Source organism: Phyllobates terribilis, unplaced genomic scaffold, assembly GCF_046119375.1.
Source record: "Phyllobates terribilis strain yellow unplaced genomic scaffold, ASM4611937v1 Scaffold_9__5_contigs__length_417890890, whole genome shotgun sequence".
NCBI classification, from domain to species: Eukaryota; Metazoa; Chordata; class Amphibia; order Anura; family Dendrobatidae; genus Phyllobates; species Phyllobates terribilis.
The window spans coordinates 73,118,248-73,130,924 of NW_027362769.1; the positions used below are offsets into that span (position 1 = coordinate 73,118,248).

The 12,677-nt window shown below is 38.5% G+C and overlaps 1 protein-coding gene across 1 annotated transcript in view; it reads left to right on the plus strand.

Moving 5' to 3' along the window:
- CPS1 (carbamoyl-phosphate synthase 1) overlaps positions 1–11,141 on the plus strand; it is a 98,908-nt gene extending 87,767 nt beyond the window's left edge. The window contains exons 34-38 of the mRNA XM_073646611.1: positions 659–757; positions 2,530–2,589; positions 4,332–4,441; positions 5,041–5,170; positions 9,499–11,141. Coding sequence (XP_073502712.1) covers positions 659–757; positions 2,530–2,589; positions 4,332–4,441; positions 5,041–5,170; positions 9,499–9,597 — 498 coding nt within the window. The 3' untranslated portion in view covers positions 9,598–11,141. The remainder of the gene's footprint in view (positions 1–658; positions 758–2,529; positions 2,590–4,331; positions 4,442–5,040; positions 5,171–9,498) is intronic.
- Positions 11,142–12,677: the final 1,536 nt, after the last annotated feature.

A 12,677-nucleotide genomic window follows, 5' to 3' on the forward strand; every position in this document is an offset into this window, starting at 1 on the left:
TTGAGAGCTTGTGACGGTGCTTTAAGGCTACAAGACTCTATATCCCCTGCTCTTGCACCCCCTTCATAATGCTTCCTGTTCGTGATTCTTTATTGCTATAATGGAATAGCATTGATTAAAATCATCATCCAAATTAATTTTTGTATAGTGTATCTAAACAAATGTTGTGATAAGACTAAACTGGAGCACAGAAAAGGAAGCATTGTTATTGGAATAAATAAGGAGGGGAGTGATTTGAAAACACTTTATTGTGGAAAACACAATCTTGGGATGCGTTACTGTGCATCTTTACAGATAACACATTGTGGTAGACCCATTGTCTACTCAGGTGGTTTACACTAAATCAGCTACTTGTTTGCTGATCTTTAGTCATTTAATAACCTCTTTACACAGGCAGATTGCACTTCAGTTGAGCAATGAATGATCTTTAATACCAGGTTCAGTGCACATAGGCTGCCATTGTTCTCGGCGGCCCAGGTCCTGTTTACACTGGATAATGTGCTGCCGAGAACCATGATCTTTTGTCCAGACCAAAAGATCATTTCACCTGATGAGCAAGCATTTTTCTTGTTCATCGGGTGATTGGCAGTCTGATGATACAATGTTGCCAGCAATCATTCAGGCTTTGTTTAATCTTCATCCCGTGTGCTCTTTTCAGGTGGCTTGCTATGGACAAAACATCTACTCTGCCTTCCTGAAGGCCATGATCTCTACTGGTTTTAAACTGCCCCAAAAGGGAATTCTGATTGGAATCCAGGTCAGTCCCACATAACTTGATATATTTGCTCTGTAGACTGTAACATAACTATATTGTAAGTAAAAACATGTACCAGTTTAGGCACACGGGCTGGAACATTTAAGGATTTGTACTAATGGGTAAAATTTTAAACTGTATAGCTGGCCAGCGATGTGGCCAAAATTATGAAAAATAGTAGAAAGAAATGAACTTCAGCAACTTCATATTAGATTATATATGAAATTTTAACAGTATTTTTTTTATTTTCCTTTAATCCCTTCACAATACAAATAGCACAAAAGATATTCTTGAAAGGGGAATCTGTAGGATATACTCTTTCCATATGCTCTGATAAGGCATCAGAGAGTGGGAGCCCTACTCATCAGTGAGAGACACAGCAAAGAAAGTCTCTTTAGTTGACACAATCTGGGCATGCAGTTAATTTATGGAGTCATCCATTCATTTAAATGGTCTGCCTGTAATAATACAGTTACTCCTTGGTGGTCACTGAAGGGAAAATGTACGGTCATATTTGTTTTTCGTCAGAAATAACAGCTAAACAAGGAAAGATAGACTGCTTTGTAGTGTTTCTGGTAATTTTCGCCTGCCATATGTGATGACAAAGCTCTTGGTGCATGTATAATACATATTCATAGACCTATATTCACCCAGGGCTGTGGATTCGATAAGCCAAACCCCCAACTCCGTACCCCTCAATCTCCCTGACTCCGACTCCCGACTCCAACTCCCTCATAAATGGCTCCTGTTTAAGTGATAAATTTACTGTAGCAAAATGGTAACTTCAGGCTTTTCATCACCGTTATGATACAATAATCAAGCTATTTAGATAGAACATAAAATAAAAAATTTCCTGTTCACTCTAGCAGTCCTGAGATGAGTGCAGGCATTCCTTCCCAGCTTCTTTTTCCGCTAGCCTGTACAGGAGGAGCTTCACTACTGAGCATGTACATAAAGTGCAGCACAGATTCATCTCAACTAAAAGCCGAGATCCTTAGATCAGGAACAGAACAGACATTTATAGGACTTTTCATAACTTTACCAAATTCTTATGAAAACATTTACAGCACATCCTGCATTGTACTACTGTCCCCAATTTATTATATATTTTAGGAGTCGGAGTCAGTCCATTTTATACCGACTACACCAACATGGACATTGACTAAGACTCCAACTCCACAGCACTGTATTCACCTGATGGAGACCAAACGGATGCCCTTTGTGGGCTGGTATATGTCCAAATACTTTTCTTGCTATAGTATCGCAGACGTACCTTGACATTCAGTATAAAAAGGATATTGTACTCTATACATTTTTTGTAGTGTGGGAGACTATGAGTAACAGATGCTGCTGCATTCCTATACTGTGACACTGGAGGAGAAACTGCATAAGGGAATCTTCCCGATGTAAACATATTGCAAAACCTAGTGTGAAAGTTTTCTTCCATAAGTCAGACCTGCAATGATCAGTTGATATATATATGTACTAGGAGCTGTATCTATGAAGTTATTCCTTTAAGAAAAAAAATAGAAACTATATATATATATTATGATTAAGATAAAAGGTAATTTCACTGCAAAATAATGTACCTGTTTTCCAGTAATGAAGCTTGATGATTGCTGTATAATTGTGCTTATAATATAATAATTGGATTGTAATGTTGTAGTATACAAAATTTTTCCATGTCATTTGTGTGCTATATAATCTGTGTATAAAAAGTAGAATAAAACTTATTTTTAGTTTAATTTTTCTTTTCTTTCATTGATGTATTGTAGCATTCATTCCGTCCTCACTTCCTTGGCACTGCCCAGCAACTCAAAGATGAGGGATTCAAGGTAGAAAAACATTTTCCTTTACTTATTATTATCCAAGAAATAATACACCATTATCTATTGAGCAGTGTTCAAAGTGCAGAAAATACTTGTATTTATGTATTTTTTCAGTAAAGCCTATTTTTTTATATTCAAATAAATATTCAAACAAGACAGAGAGAATCATATAGAGATATGTAAAAAAAATCACATGAAACAAAGAATTGTCATTTCAAAGTTTTTTCTATCTTTAATGTCACCCACAATCTATACAATCCAATTAAAAAATAAACTGAAATCTTTTCAGGTGGGAAAAAAAGGAAAAAGTAGCATTGTTGCATAAATATGCACACCCTTAAACTAATACGTTACTGAAGTACCCTTTCAATTTATGACAACATTCAGTCTTTTTAGTAGGAGTCTATCAGCATAGCACAACTAGAATTGGCAACCTTTGCCCACTCTTCCTTGCAGTAGCTTCAAATCTGTCAGATTGCGAGGGCATCACCTGAATACAGCCATTTTTAAGTCACCCACAGATTTTCAATTGGATTCAGATCTGGGCTCTGTCTGAACCATTCTAAAACTTTGATCTTCTTCCGGTGAAGCCATTGTTTTGCTGATTTGGAGATATGCTTAGGGTCATTGTTTGTGCTGAAAGGTGAAATTCCTCTTCATCTTCAGCATTTTATCAAAGGCCTGAAGGCTTTGTTGCAAAATTGACTGATATTTGGAACTGTTTATAATTCCCTCCAACTTGACTAAAGCCCCAGTTACAGATGCTGATAAACAGCCCCAAAGCACAATGCTGCCTCCACCATGCTTCGCGGTGGGTATGGTGCTTTTTTGGTGATGTGCAGTGTTGGATTTGCACCAAACATACCTTTTGGAATTATAGCCAAAAAGTTAAATCTTGGTCTCATCAATCTATAACATGTTTTCCCAAATGGTTTTGGCAGACTTGATGCAGGTCTTGGCAAAATATAGCCAAACTTGGAAGTTTTTCTTTGGAAGAAAAGGTTTCTGTCTTGCCACCCTTCTCTTAGCAGCCTCCCAGAAAAAAAAATATTTTTGTCTTTTCATAAATTATTGAGGGACATCCAGTTCTAGGTAATGTTACTGTTGTGCCAAATTTATGTTACTTCTTGATAACTGCCTTCTCATTGTTCCATGATATATCTATTGCCTTGAAAAAAATTTTACACCTTTCTCCTGACTGACAACTTTCAACAATGAGATCCCTTTGCTGTGCTGTAAGGTGTTTACAGACCATGATTTTGTATATAAAATGCAACTAAGAAAATGTCAGGAAAATCCTGCTAGAACATTTAAACTTTGTATAGGGTTAATCAGAATCACTAAATGATGGCAGCTGTGTACTGACTACTGTGTAACATGTGTTTAAATGTGATTGGCTAATTCTGAACATGACCACATCCATTTGTTATTTTTCTTCCCCCCTCAAAATAATTTCAATTTGTTTATCAATGGATTTGTACAGATTATAGATGACATTAAAAATGGAAAAAGTTCTGAAATGATTCTTCTTGGTATGTTTTTTACATGACAAAAACCTGACATTTTAACAGCGGTTTGTAGACTTTTTAGATCCACTGCAGATAGACAGACATGTATATTATACATGTACAAATAATTATCTCTTCTTTATTGACCTTCTTAACATATTTGCATGCAATACTTGATGTCCTAGATACCAGGCATAGTCTAAACTTTATATTTATTCATTTTCCTCTCCTTTTATACAGCTGTATGCTACTGAGGCCACTGCAGATTGGCTCAATGCAAATGATGTTCCCGCTACAGCTGTTGCTTGGCCTTCCCAAGAGGAACAGTCCAGCTCTCCCTCAATCTCCAAGTATGTTCTATAATCCCAATAATTATAATTTCTATATGAGAATGCATGTTTTGTCACAGTAATTGGCTAATGGGACTGGAACACTATGTACAGTAAAAGTAATATATAATTACTATATTAACACTTCATTGTGGCTGGAATAATATGGTCAATTCTAATGCAATGAAACAGGGAAAAATGAAAACAAGGTAATGTGTTGAGGATGAGACCTGGATAATAAATATTGGCGTTTGAGTCGGCTGTCATGATTGCCTGAACAACAGCAACCTATTATAGTGGGTCCAATCATGTAGTTAATCCACCATCTCTACTATGGAGCGTTACAGTTGTGTTTAAACAAAAGTCTTAAAAACATAACTAAACAAAATAGATTGATAAAATATGTAGCTGCCATGCAGATTTCTTTTATGTCTAATCTATCTTACCTAGATTATTTAGCACTAAATTTACTTATACAATGTATTGGAGTGTTTTAAAATATATTTTAAGGAAAACTTAATTTTGGCTATAAATATAAATAAATAAATGCTGAGTTAGCAATTAGAATTGGGAGACAACATAATTTTCTGCCATAGCTCATAGCACTGATCTTTTTGCAGATTGATCAAGGAAGGCAACATTGACATGGTAATTAACTTGCCAAACAGCAACACAAAGTACGTGCGCGACAACTTCATAATAAGGAGGACTGCAGTGGACAGTGGACTTGCCTTACTCACCAACTTCCAGGTCAGTAACAGTTATCTATTTACACATGTATAAAAGTAGAACTGACCACACACTTAAGCCCCACGTACACACTAGATGGCTGTCAGCTAAATGATGGTTCATCTGATCACTCATTCGACAGCCATCTTGGCCATTCTTCCTTTATACAGAGGAGCCGAGTTCAGCCGAGTGCCCTGTGTTCTTTATGACAGAGCCATTGCTAGAAATGTCTGGCAGCAGCTTATCTCAAGGAAACAATACAATCAACAGTCCAAAATCCTAAATACCAGATTGCTACTTCACCCAATAACACAATGTCTAGCGCTTCCATATACATGAGACTGTCAGCCGAACTCGTCGATATCAGCGGGTTCAGCCAACATTAGTCTTTTGTATATGGGGGACTGCAGAGTAGCTGCTGGCTGAACAAAACTGCATCACTTGCAGTAGATAAAGCAGATTTCAATGTAAACCCAACCCTTTACTCTGACTTGGGCTTTCGCAGTAGAAAGTTTGGAAAAATAATGTGCATGACCATCTTGAAAAAAACAATAGTTGCGAAATAAATTCAGGGATACAGCACTAACATCAGAATTAGAGTGTTAATCCACCTCCACATTTAAAATAAAAAAAACTATCCAGTATGTTCTAAAATAATGAAATAAAATATACTCACCTTTACGATTCACTGCCACTCATCCTACAATGGTACCATGGTCTTCTGTCAGTCTCCGTACTTCCTGATACAGCTGGATGAACAAGTAACTGCTGCAACCAATCACTGGCCTCAGGGGTAGACTTTGTTATGATAATAATGGCAGCTTGTAGGAAGGATTTTCTTGCTGCCTAGAGACACCTTTTACAAGAGTTACAGATGAAGCAGCCATGCTACATGTTATGTTTCATCTGGTGAGGCAGAGTCATGAAGCCCTCAGCTTGGGTGAGCGGTTTTTGTGCAGCAAGAAGAATTGAGGTTGATGCAGTGAAGTGAACAGGTGGAAGCAAGGGAGGCTGTAATGGCTGGACAGCAACTGGAGATGTGGAGAAGTAAACCAGAAGAAAGGAAGCTCAACAAAGAGACCGGTTAAGTGGAGATGAGTAGAGATGAGCGAACCAGGGTGTAAAAGTTCGGTGTTTGTACCGGACAGTTAGTGTATGATGCTAAACGCTGAACATGGACTTCTCTCGGACGTCCGTTGCTATGTTCGGAGTTCTAGGGGAATTCCGAGAGAGAGAGACAGAATTATCTGGCTCAAAAAGTCTGGGTCCTCATTGTTTTCAATAGGTTTCGGGTTCTGTTTCAAGTTTGGGTACAGTTCTGGTACCCGAACTGAACTTTGGAATAAAGTTCAGATCAGGTAACAAAACACAAACTTCCGGGGGTCCACTCATCCCTTGAGATGAGTCAATAGCACAGCCGAGTAGATTTGATGATATGGCAAGGCAAAGTATGTCACAGTGTCCTGAGTGGCACTGATCAATGATGTAGCAGAGATTTGTGATGTAGCATGCATTGAAAAAATTTGCAGAGCCCAGGGACCTGACAGAGTTGAGCAGGTCAGTAGTTTCTATGTGGCAATGTAGAAGAACCCAGTGATCTAACAGAGTTGAATAGTTCAGGTGAATCACAGTAGTGGGTTTGTGAGGAAGCGCACTGTAGGAATAATCAGCAGAGTAAAACAGAAATAAAAGAAACCTGAGTAGTGGTTAGAACGCCTAGGACCTGATTACTTCTGCAACATAAGTCAGCATATAAGATTGGAGAACGTGACTTCAGAGGTGTGTGATGGGTTATTATGGTAACCTGACTTGCAAAGATACAAAGGGAGCTGGCTGGACCAAGAGAAGAGTAGAGACCTGGCACTGGAGCCGGGACAAGTTCTCAACACTACATTACCACTGTAGCTCATGTGGTAGCTCCTATTGTATGCTCTATTTGCATAGGATGACTTTTCCCATTTATTGTGAAAAAGAGGTGCACTGCGGTCGCAGGCGAAAGTCGCTGCTACTACATCAGTCTGTGATGCAGTAGAAATATACAGTATGCATTCTGTATGTATACATTTCCTCATGCTTTTGATTTGCTGTGTAAAGATTAATTCTGATTACAGACTATAGGACATGCCATAAATATCTAGTTGTTGGATCTCACATCTCTTTTCAGTATACTCTATAGGAGTTATGGAAATAGATAAGCCCACTTTCTATAGACTGTAGAGTAGAAATTTTTGGACATGTGTGGTCATAGTCATATTCCATTATTGGTTTGAATACTCCCACTTTTCAGGGAGCCCCAAGTATAAAACTACCTAGGTCATAAAACCTCTCATAACAATTCCACTTTAACACTGTGCTCCAGTTAACATCATAGGTATAACCAGGTTTAATATAGTCCCACAATCTTGCGTGGAATTTCTGTTTTGGTGCATAAAATACTTAAAGGGAATCTATCATGTTGAAAATGGTATCTGATCTGGAGACTGAATAAGATAAAGCAGGAGGAGCTGATCAGATTAATTTACATTTTTGTGGGGAAAGTTTCAGTATAACTTTTATTAATTGAAATCCCTGTTTGTAGGCTTATGAGTCCAGTGGGTGGTCCTGTTCAGTGATTTACAGTCTTCTGTTTATGATTGTGTATGCAGCAATAGCTGTCAATCAATAGTAGGACCGCCCACTGGACTCAAATGTATACAGACACCATGGATTTCAAGGAATAAACTACAATTTATATTGTTTTTTTCCCACAAACCTATATACCATTCTGTTCAGCTTCTCCTTCTCTATACAATGCAGTTCACAGATTGGACTACATGAGTAATGGACGTGGCAGCAACCTAGGGCAAAGTGTGTAATTTCTGCATCCCACCACGCTACAAGAAAATGGGGTCCTGGCTGCTTGTGTGTGCTGTTACCTTGGCGATATACCTCTGCAGACCACAAGCTACCGTTTGAAATAGCAGGCCAGGACCAGATCGATTAGAGATCAATGAGGGAGACTAGAGTCCAAAAATAAACGTTTCTTTACTGAACAACTTAATGAGAAGTATGTACATCAGATAGCAGGCACAACACTTTAAGAATATTTCTTCTGCACAGTCCAGAGGAAGGAACTTTATGGTTACATATGGTGGTACAATGCTTCCATTACATGTTACATCAGTCCAGCAAACCATTATTGGAACCTCCATATTCCCCTGTGAGGACTGCATGGGTCGAAGTGTGTCACTAAGGCCCCTCACAGCTAGTATCAACTCCCAGTTGATTCGTGAGGACATTACTGACTGAGGCATGTTGGTTTGATTCCTCACTACTAGTCTGAGTCCATTTGATGAAGGCCACACGCTCCTTGTGCCATTGCACCTTCACTTTCCCTTAGAGGAACTTGTGACCCAGCCTGGCCATCTTTTCCTCTATGACCCTCAGGCCTGGCTACACTATAGCCTCTTATATAGTATAGATAATCATTTGCTTTAGACCCACTTGCCTGAGATGAGGAATCCTTTCTTCAGCTTAGTCCTTGCTAGGACACCATGTCTGAGTTTGGGAATCTGCTAGCCACTTAGGCCTTGTTTTCTTCAGCACATGCTATCCGATATGTCCTCCCTTTCTTGGCATACAAACACCTGTTTCAATGCAGGTCTGCGAGCAACAAAACTATAGGTCTTTTCACTTCTCAATAGTTTTCCCTATCTCCCTAACAACAGGAAGCTGCATTTCCTTGTGCCCACATAACTCCTCCTATCCTGGGCTGGCCCCAATAGTTATCTCTATCATCAGCTAACCCACAGTTGGCAATGCATAACATAACTATAAGATCTCAATAGGGATGTGGGCAGCTTCTCCACCCATTTACACATGAACAACATGACAAATTCCTTTTAAGGTAGACAAAAGCTTTATGTAGGACCAAATCATTTTTGAACAGCTACTTCTAATTTAAATTAATATACCTTTGCTTCTAGTGTATATGCATGTATATGACTTGTCCATAGCTTGTCTGTTATGTAACAGCATTATAATATGGACAGATATAAAAAGGTAAACCAGTACTTCACATGTCACCCACTCCTCGCTTACATTCAATTTGAACACCTACTTCCTTCATTGCATCAACCATTCATTTCTCACATAATAGAGACTGCGCAAAATGTTCTCTCTCATTCTCGAGTAAATTAACATTTAATCAATATAAGTTACTGTGCCGCTAACAATTCAGAAGCAGCAAATAAATGGGGCCAGGTCATCGGACTAGCACATTCACAATTCTGTCAAGATTACATAACTATGAATTATATTTTTTTCTGTCCTGGTAATTTGTTGAAATAAACTTTAAACATATTTTCTAGGTGGTCAAAATGTTTGCTGAAGCCATGAAATATTCTGGAGACCTGGATGCTAAGAGTCTTTTCCACTACAGACAATTTGGAGGGGCCAAGTCCACATAAGAAGCCTTAACTATTCTGAAACTGCTTTTCTGACCCATAGGACCATCTTACTGAATGAAGTCTTTTTTAGATCACTTGTTTACTTTCAATTGTATTTTACTTTATTACAATAAGGCGAATGTCAATTTGATTTTGTCTTTGTGGTTTTCAACATGTGAAATTTGTAACTCTTAGTATACAGCAGGAATTACAATCACCTCTAAATTTCCTATGCCACCATGAAATATAAAAACATATCTGACACCATCACATGTTACATGCAGTTATAACCTAATTAATCCAACAAAAAACAACCCAAGGAGCAATCAAAATGAAGGATCTACATGATCAGAAGAAACAGAGTCACATGCTGAAAAAATACTATGATCACAAAAAATACCAATACATTAATAATTAAAATTATATCTCTTGATAACCAGAAAGAAATAAACCAGATAACAGATTCCTAATTCAGAGGAAAAAAAACATAAAAATATGAGAGGGGTAATAAATTACATAGATACCAAAGTCAAAACTAAATATTATACACGATTACAATGGGTGCCAGCACCCATCCTGCAACTTTTTTCTATTCTAAAAGAGTGCCTGGAACCAGGGCTATTCCGCTGTCGGATCAACTCACACAGAGCCTCCAGCTGTTAACGATCGGGTGAGCTGATTTTTTTCTCCCCTTCTCCCTTTCCTTGTTTGTCAAGGCAACTTTTAATTAACCACATACAATCCAGTATATTGCTAATTTGTATTTATTAACTTACACCATTTTTATTATCGATTTATTGGTATTTTTTGTGATTAGATTAGTTCAGGATTTTATCACCTAAGTCTGTTTTTTAAGTGACAAAAATTTAATTATTTAACATCTCCGATGTAAAAAAAAATAAATAGGAAAAAAATAGATACAAAACTTCCCCACAAATAAAGACCACATACACATCACCAATACAGTACATGTCAGCTAGTTTGGAACACCATTAATGAGACTGCACGGTATCACGACCACTTTACATACAGTGTTCTCAGTATAAAGCTTCTCATCCTTTGCCTAAAATGAACCAAATCCAATTGTGTATGAGTTTTGGCATTTTGTCCAAAAATCTCAAGTATGAAAGGTGCAAATCTAAATGACATTTATCATTGGTTAAGTCTTGCTGGCCCAAACCTGCCCAATGTAGGACACCATAAGTAAATAATTCTATTAGGCAAGCCCTAGAAATAAAAATAAAGAACTCGACTTATAAAGAATATCTAATTCAGAAGGAGAGAACAAGAAAAGTAAATTCTAAGTAAATCCAAAAATGTGACTAACGCTGTTTGGCTAGAACCAGGGAGTGACACCTAGTCTGGAGTCTGTAATATATAGATCACATACAGTAACAATATAAACCAATGCTTACTCTGACCTGAAAGTATTTGCATTTTGATGTGACCCATTGGATATGTTGTAAACCAACTTTATAAACCTGACTGCTATAAAGAAACAAATGGAAAATGATGGAGGATCCTAATAATGTGATGAAGAAATAAAGCCGAGTCTTTTTCAACAAGTCTCATGTAATTTTTTTTTAAGTGAAGCCTATCTATCTATCTATCTATCTATCTATCTATCTATCTATCTATCTATCTATCTATCTATCTATCTTCCTCAGAATTGTTCAAGAATCTTGATGCTGGATTACTGCAAAAGTTCAGATGTCCAATATCTTTCCAGTAGGGCCCACCATCAGTAATCTACATACTGTAGAAGAGCTGTTAATGAGTAATACATATTGTCCCCTTTAAAGAGAATCTGCCAGAAGGTTTTTGCTATACCATCAGACAGCAGCATGATGTAGGGGCAGAGATCCAGATTCCAATGATGTATCACTTACTGGGCTGCTCACTGAAGTTTTGATAAAATCCCTGTTTTCTCTGCTGCAGATCTAGCAGTTCTCTGATTGTTGAGCCCTGAATAACACTGCCCACAACACTGATTGACAGCTTTCTGTGGACACTGTGCATAGCCAGGAGACTGCCAAACAGTGGTGGGGATGGAGTTATAAAGAGTTTATGAACATGGAGAACTATGTGGCAGCAGGTTTACTAGTCCCCTAGTGATAATCTTCTATTGATAAAACTGATATAGTTTGATAATAAATCTTACATGTTCATTATTTAATACCTCCAAGGCCATGTTCTCATGTTGCCTTTTTGCAGCGGTTTTTTTTCAGCGTTTTTGTAATGCAAATTTTCAGCTGCATTTTACAGTTCCAGTAAAGTCTATGGAATTTCAGAAATCTCATGCACACACCTTGTTTTTTTTTTCCTAACTGTTTTGTCAAAGAGCTGCGTTTTTGCAAAATGCAGCATGTCACTTCTTTCAGCATTTTTGCAGCATTTTTGCAGCTTATTTGACCTATTGAAAGCAATGGGTAGTGCAAAAATGCAGCAAAAAATGCAGCAAAAAATGCAAGTATCAGGTTTTGCTACGTTTTTGGTGCCAAAATCTGAGGAAGTTGAATCAGGCTATTTTTTATGCACTAAACTTTATTAGCATGTGACGCACCCCCTGGGCCATGTTCAAGGGATACCCGGAGCCGGATCTGGATAGGGGTAGTAGTCCTTGTGGCGGTGACCCGGTCCGTGCCCAGGGTGTCAAACTAAGTGTGTGGCAGTCTTTGTAGATGTTGTTTCTGTGTCGACTACGCCACCCGTTGATTTGCGGTCACAAGGCCGCCGCTGCAGAACAGTCCGCTGAGGCCGGTAGTATGGGTGCAGCGATGATGGTATAACCCCCAACGGGAGGGGTATGGCCTCAAGGCAGTTGGTGCGGATGATGGGGGTAGTGATTGTGTAGAAAGGAGAGTCAGAGACGTGAGATGCAGTTTCAGGGTTTTTACTCACTGATGTTGCTTTAGTCACTCTGGCCTTGAGTGACCACCCGAGCCGTGCTGCGTCCACCAGGTGTGGGACTCGGCTAACCCCCAGGCAGTTCCGGAGCGTGGTCCTGAGCTTTCCTCTCACTCTCTTTCTCCTGGCCGTCCCCACCAGGGATCCACCTTTGTCCGGTTCCCTTGGGCCTTCTGATGGCAAAACCTTCTCTG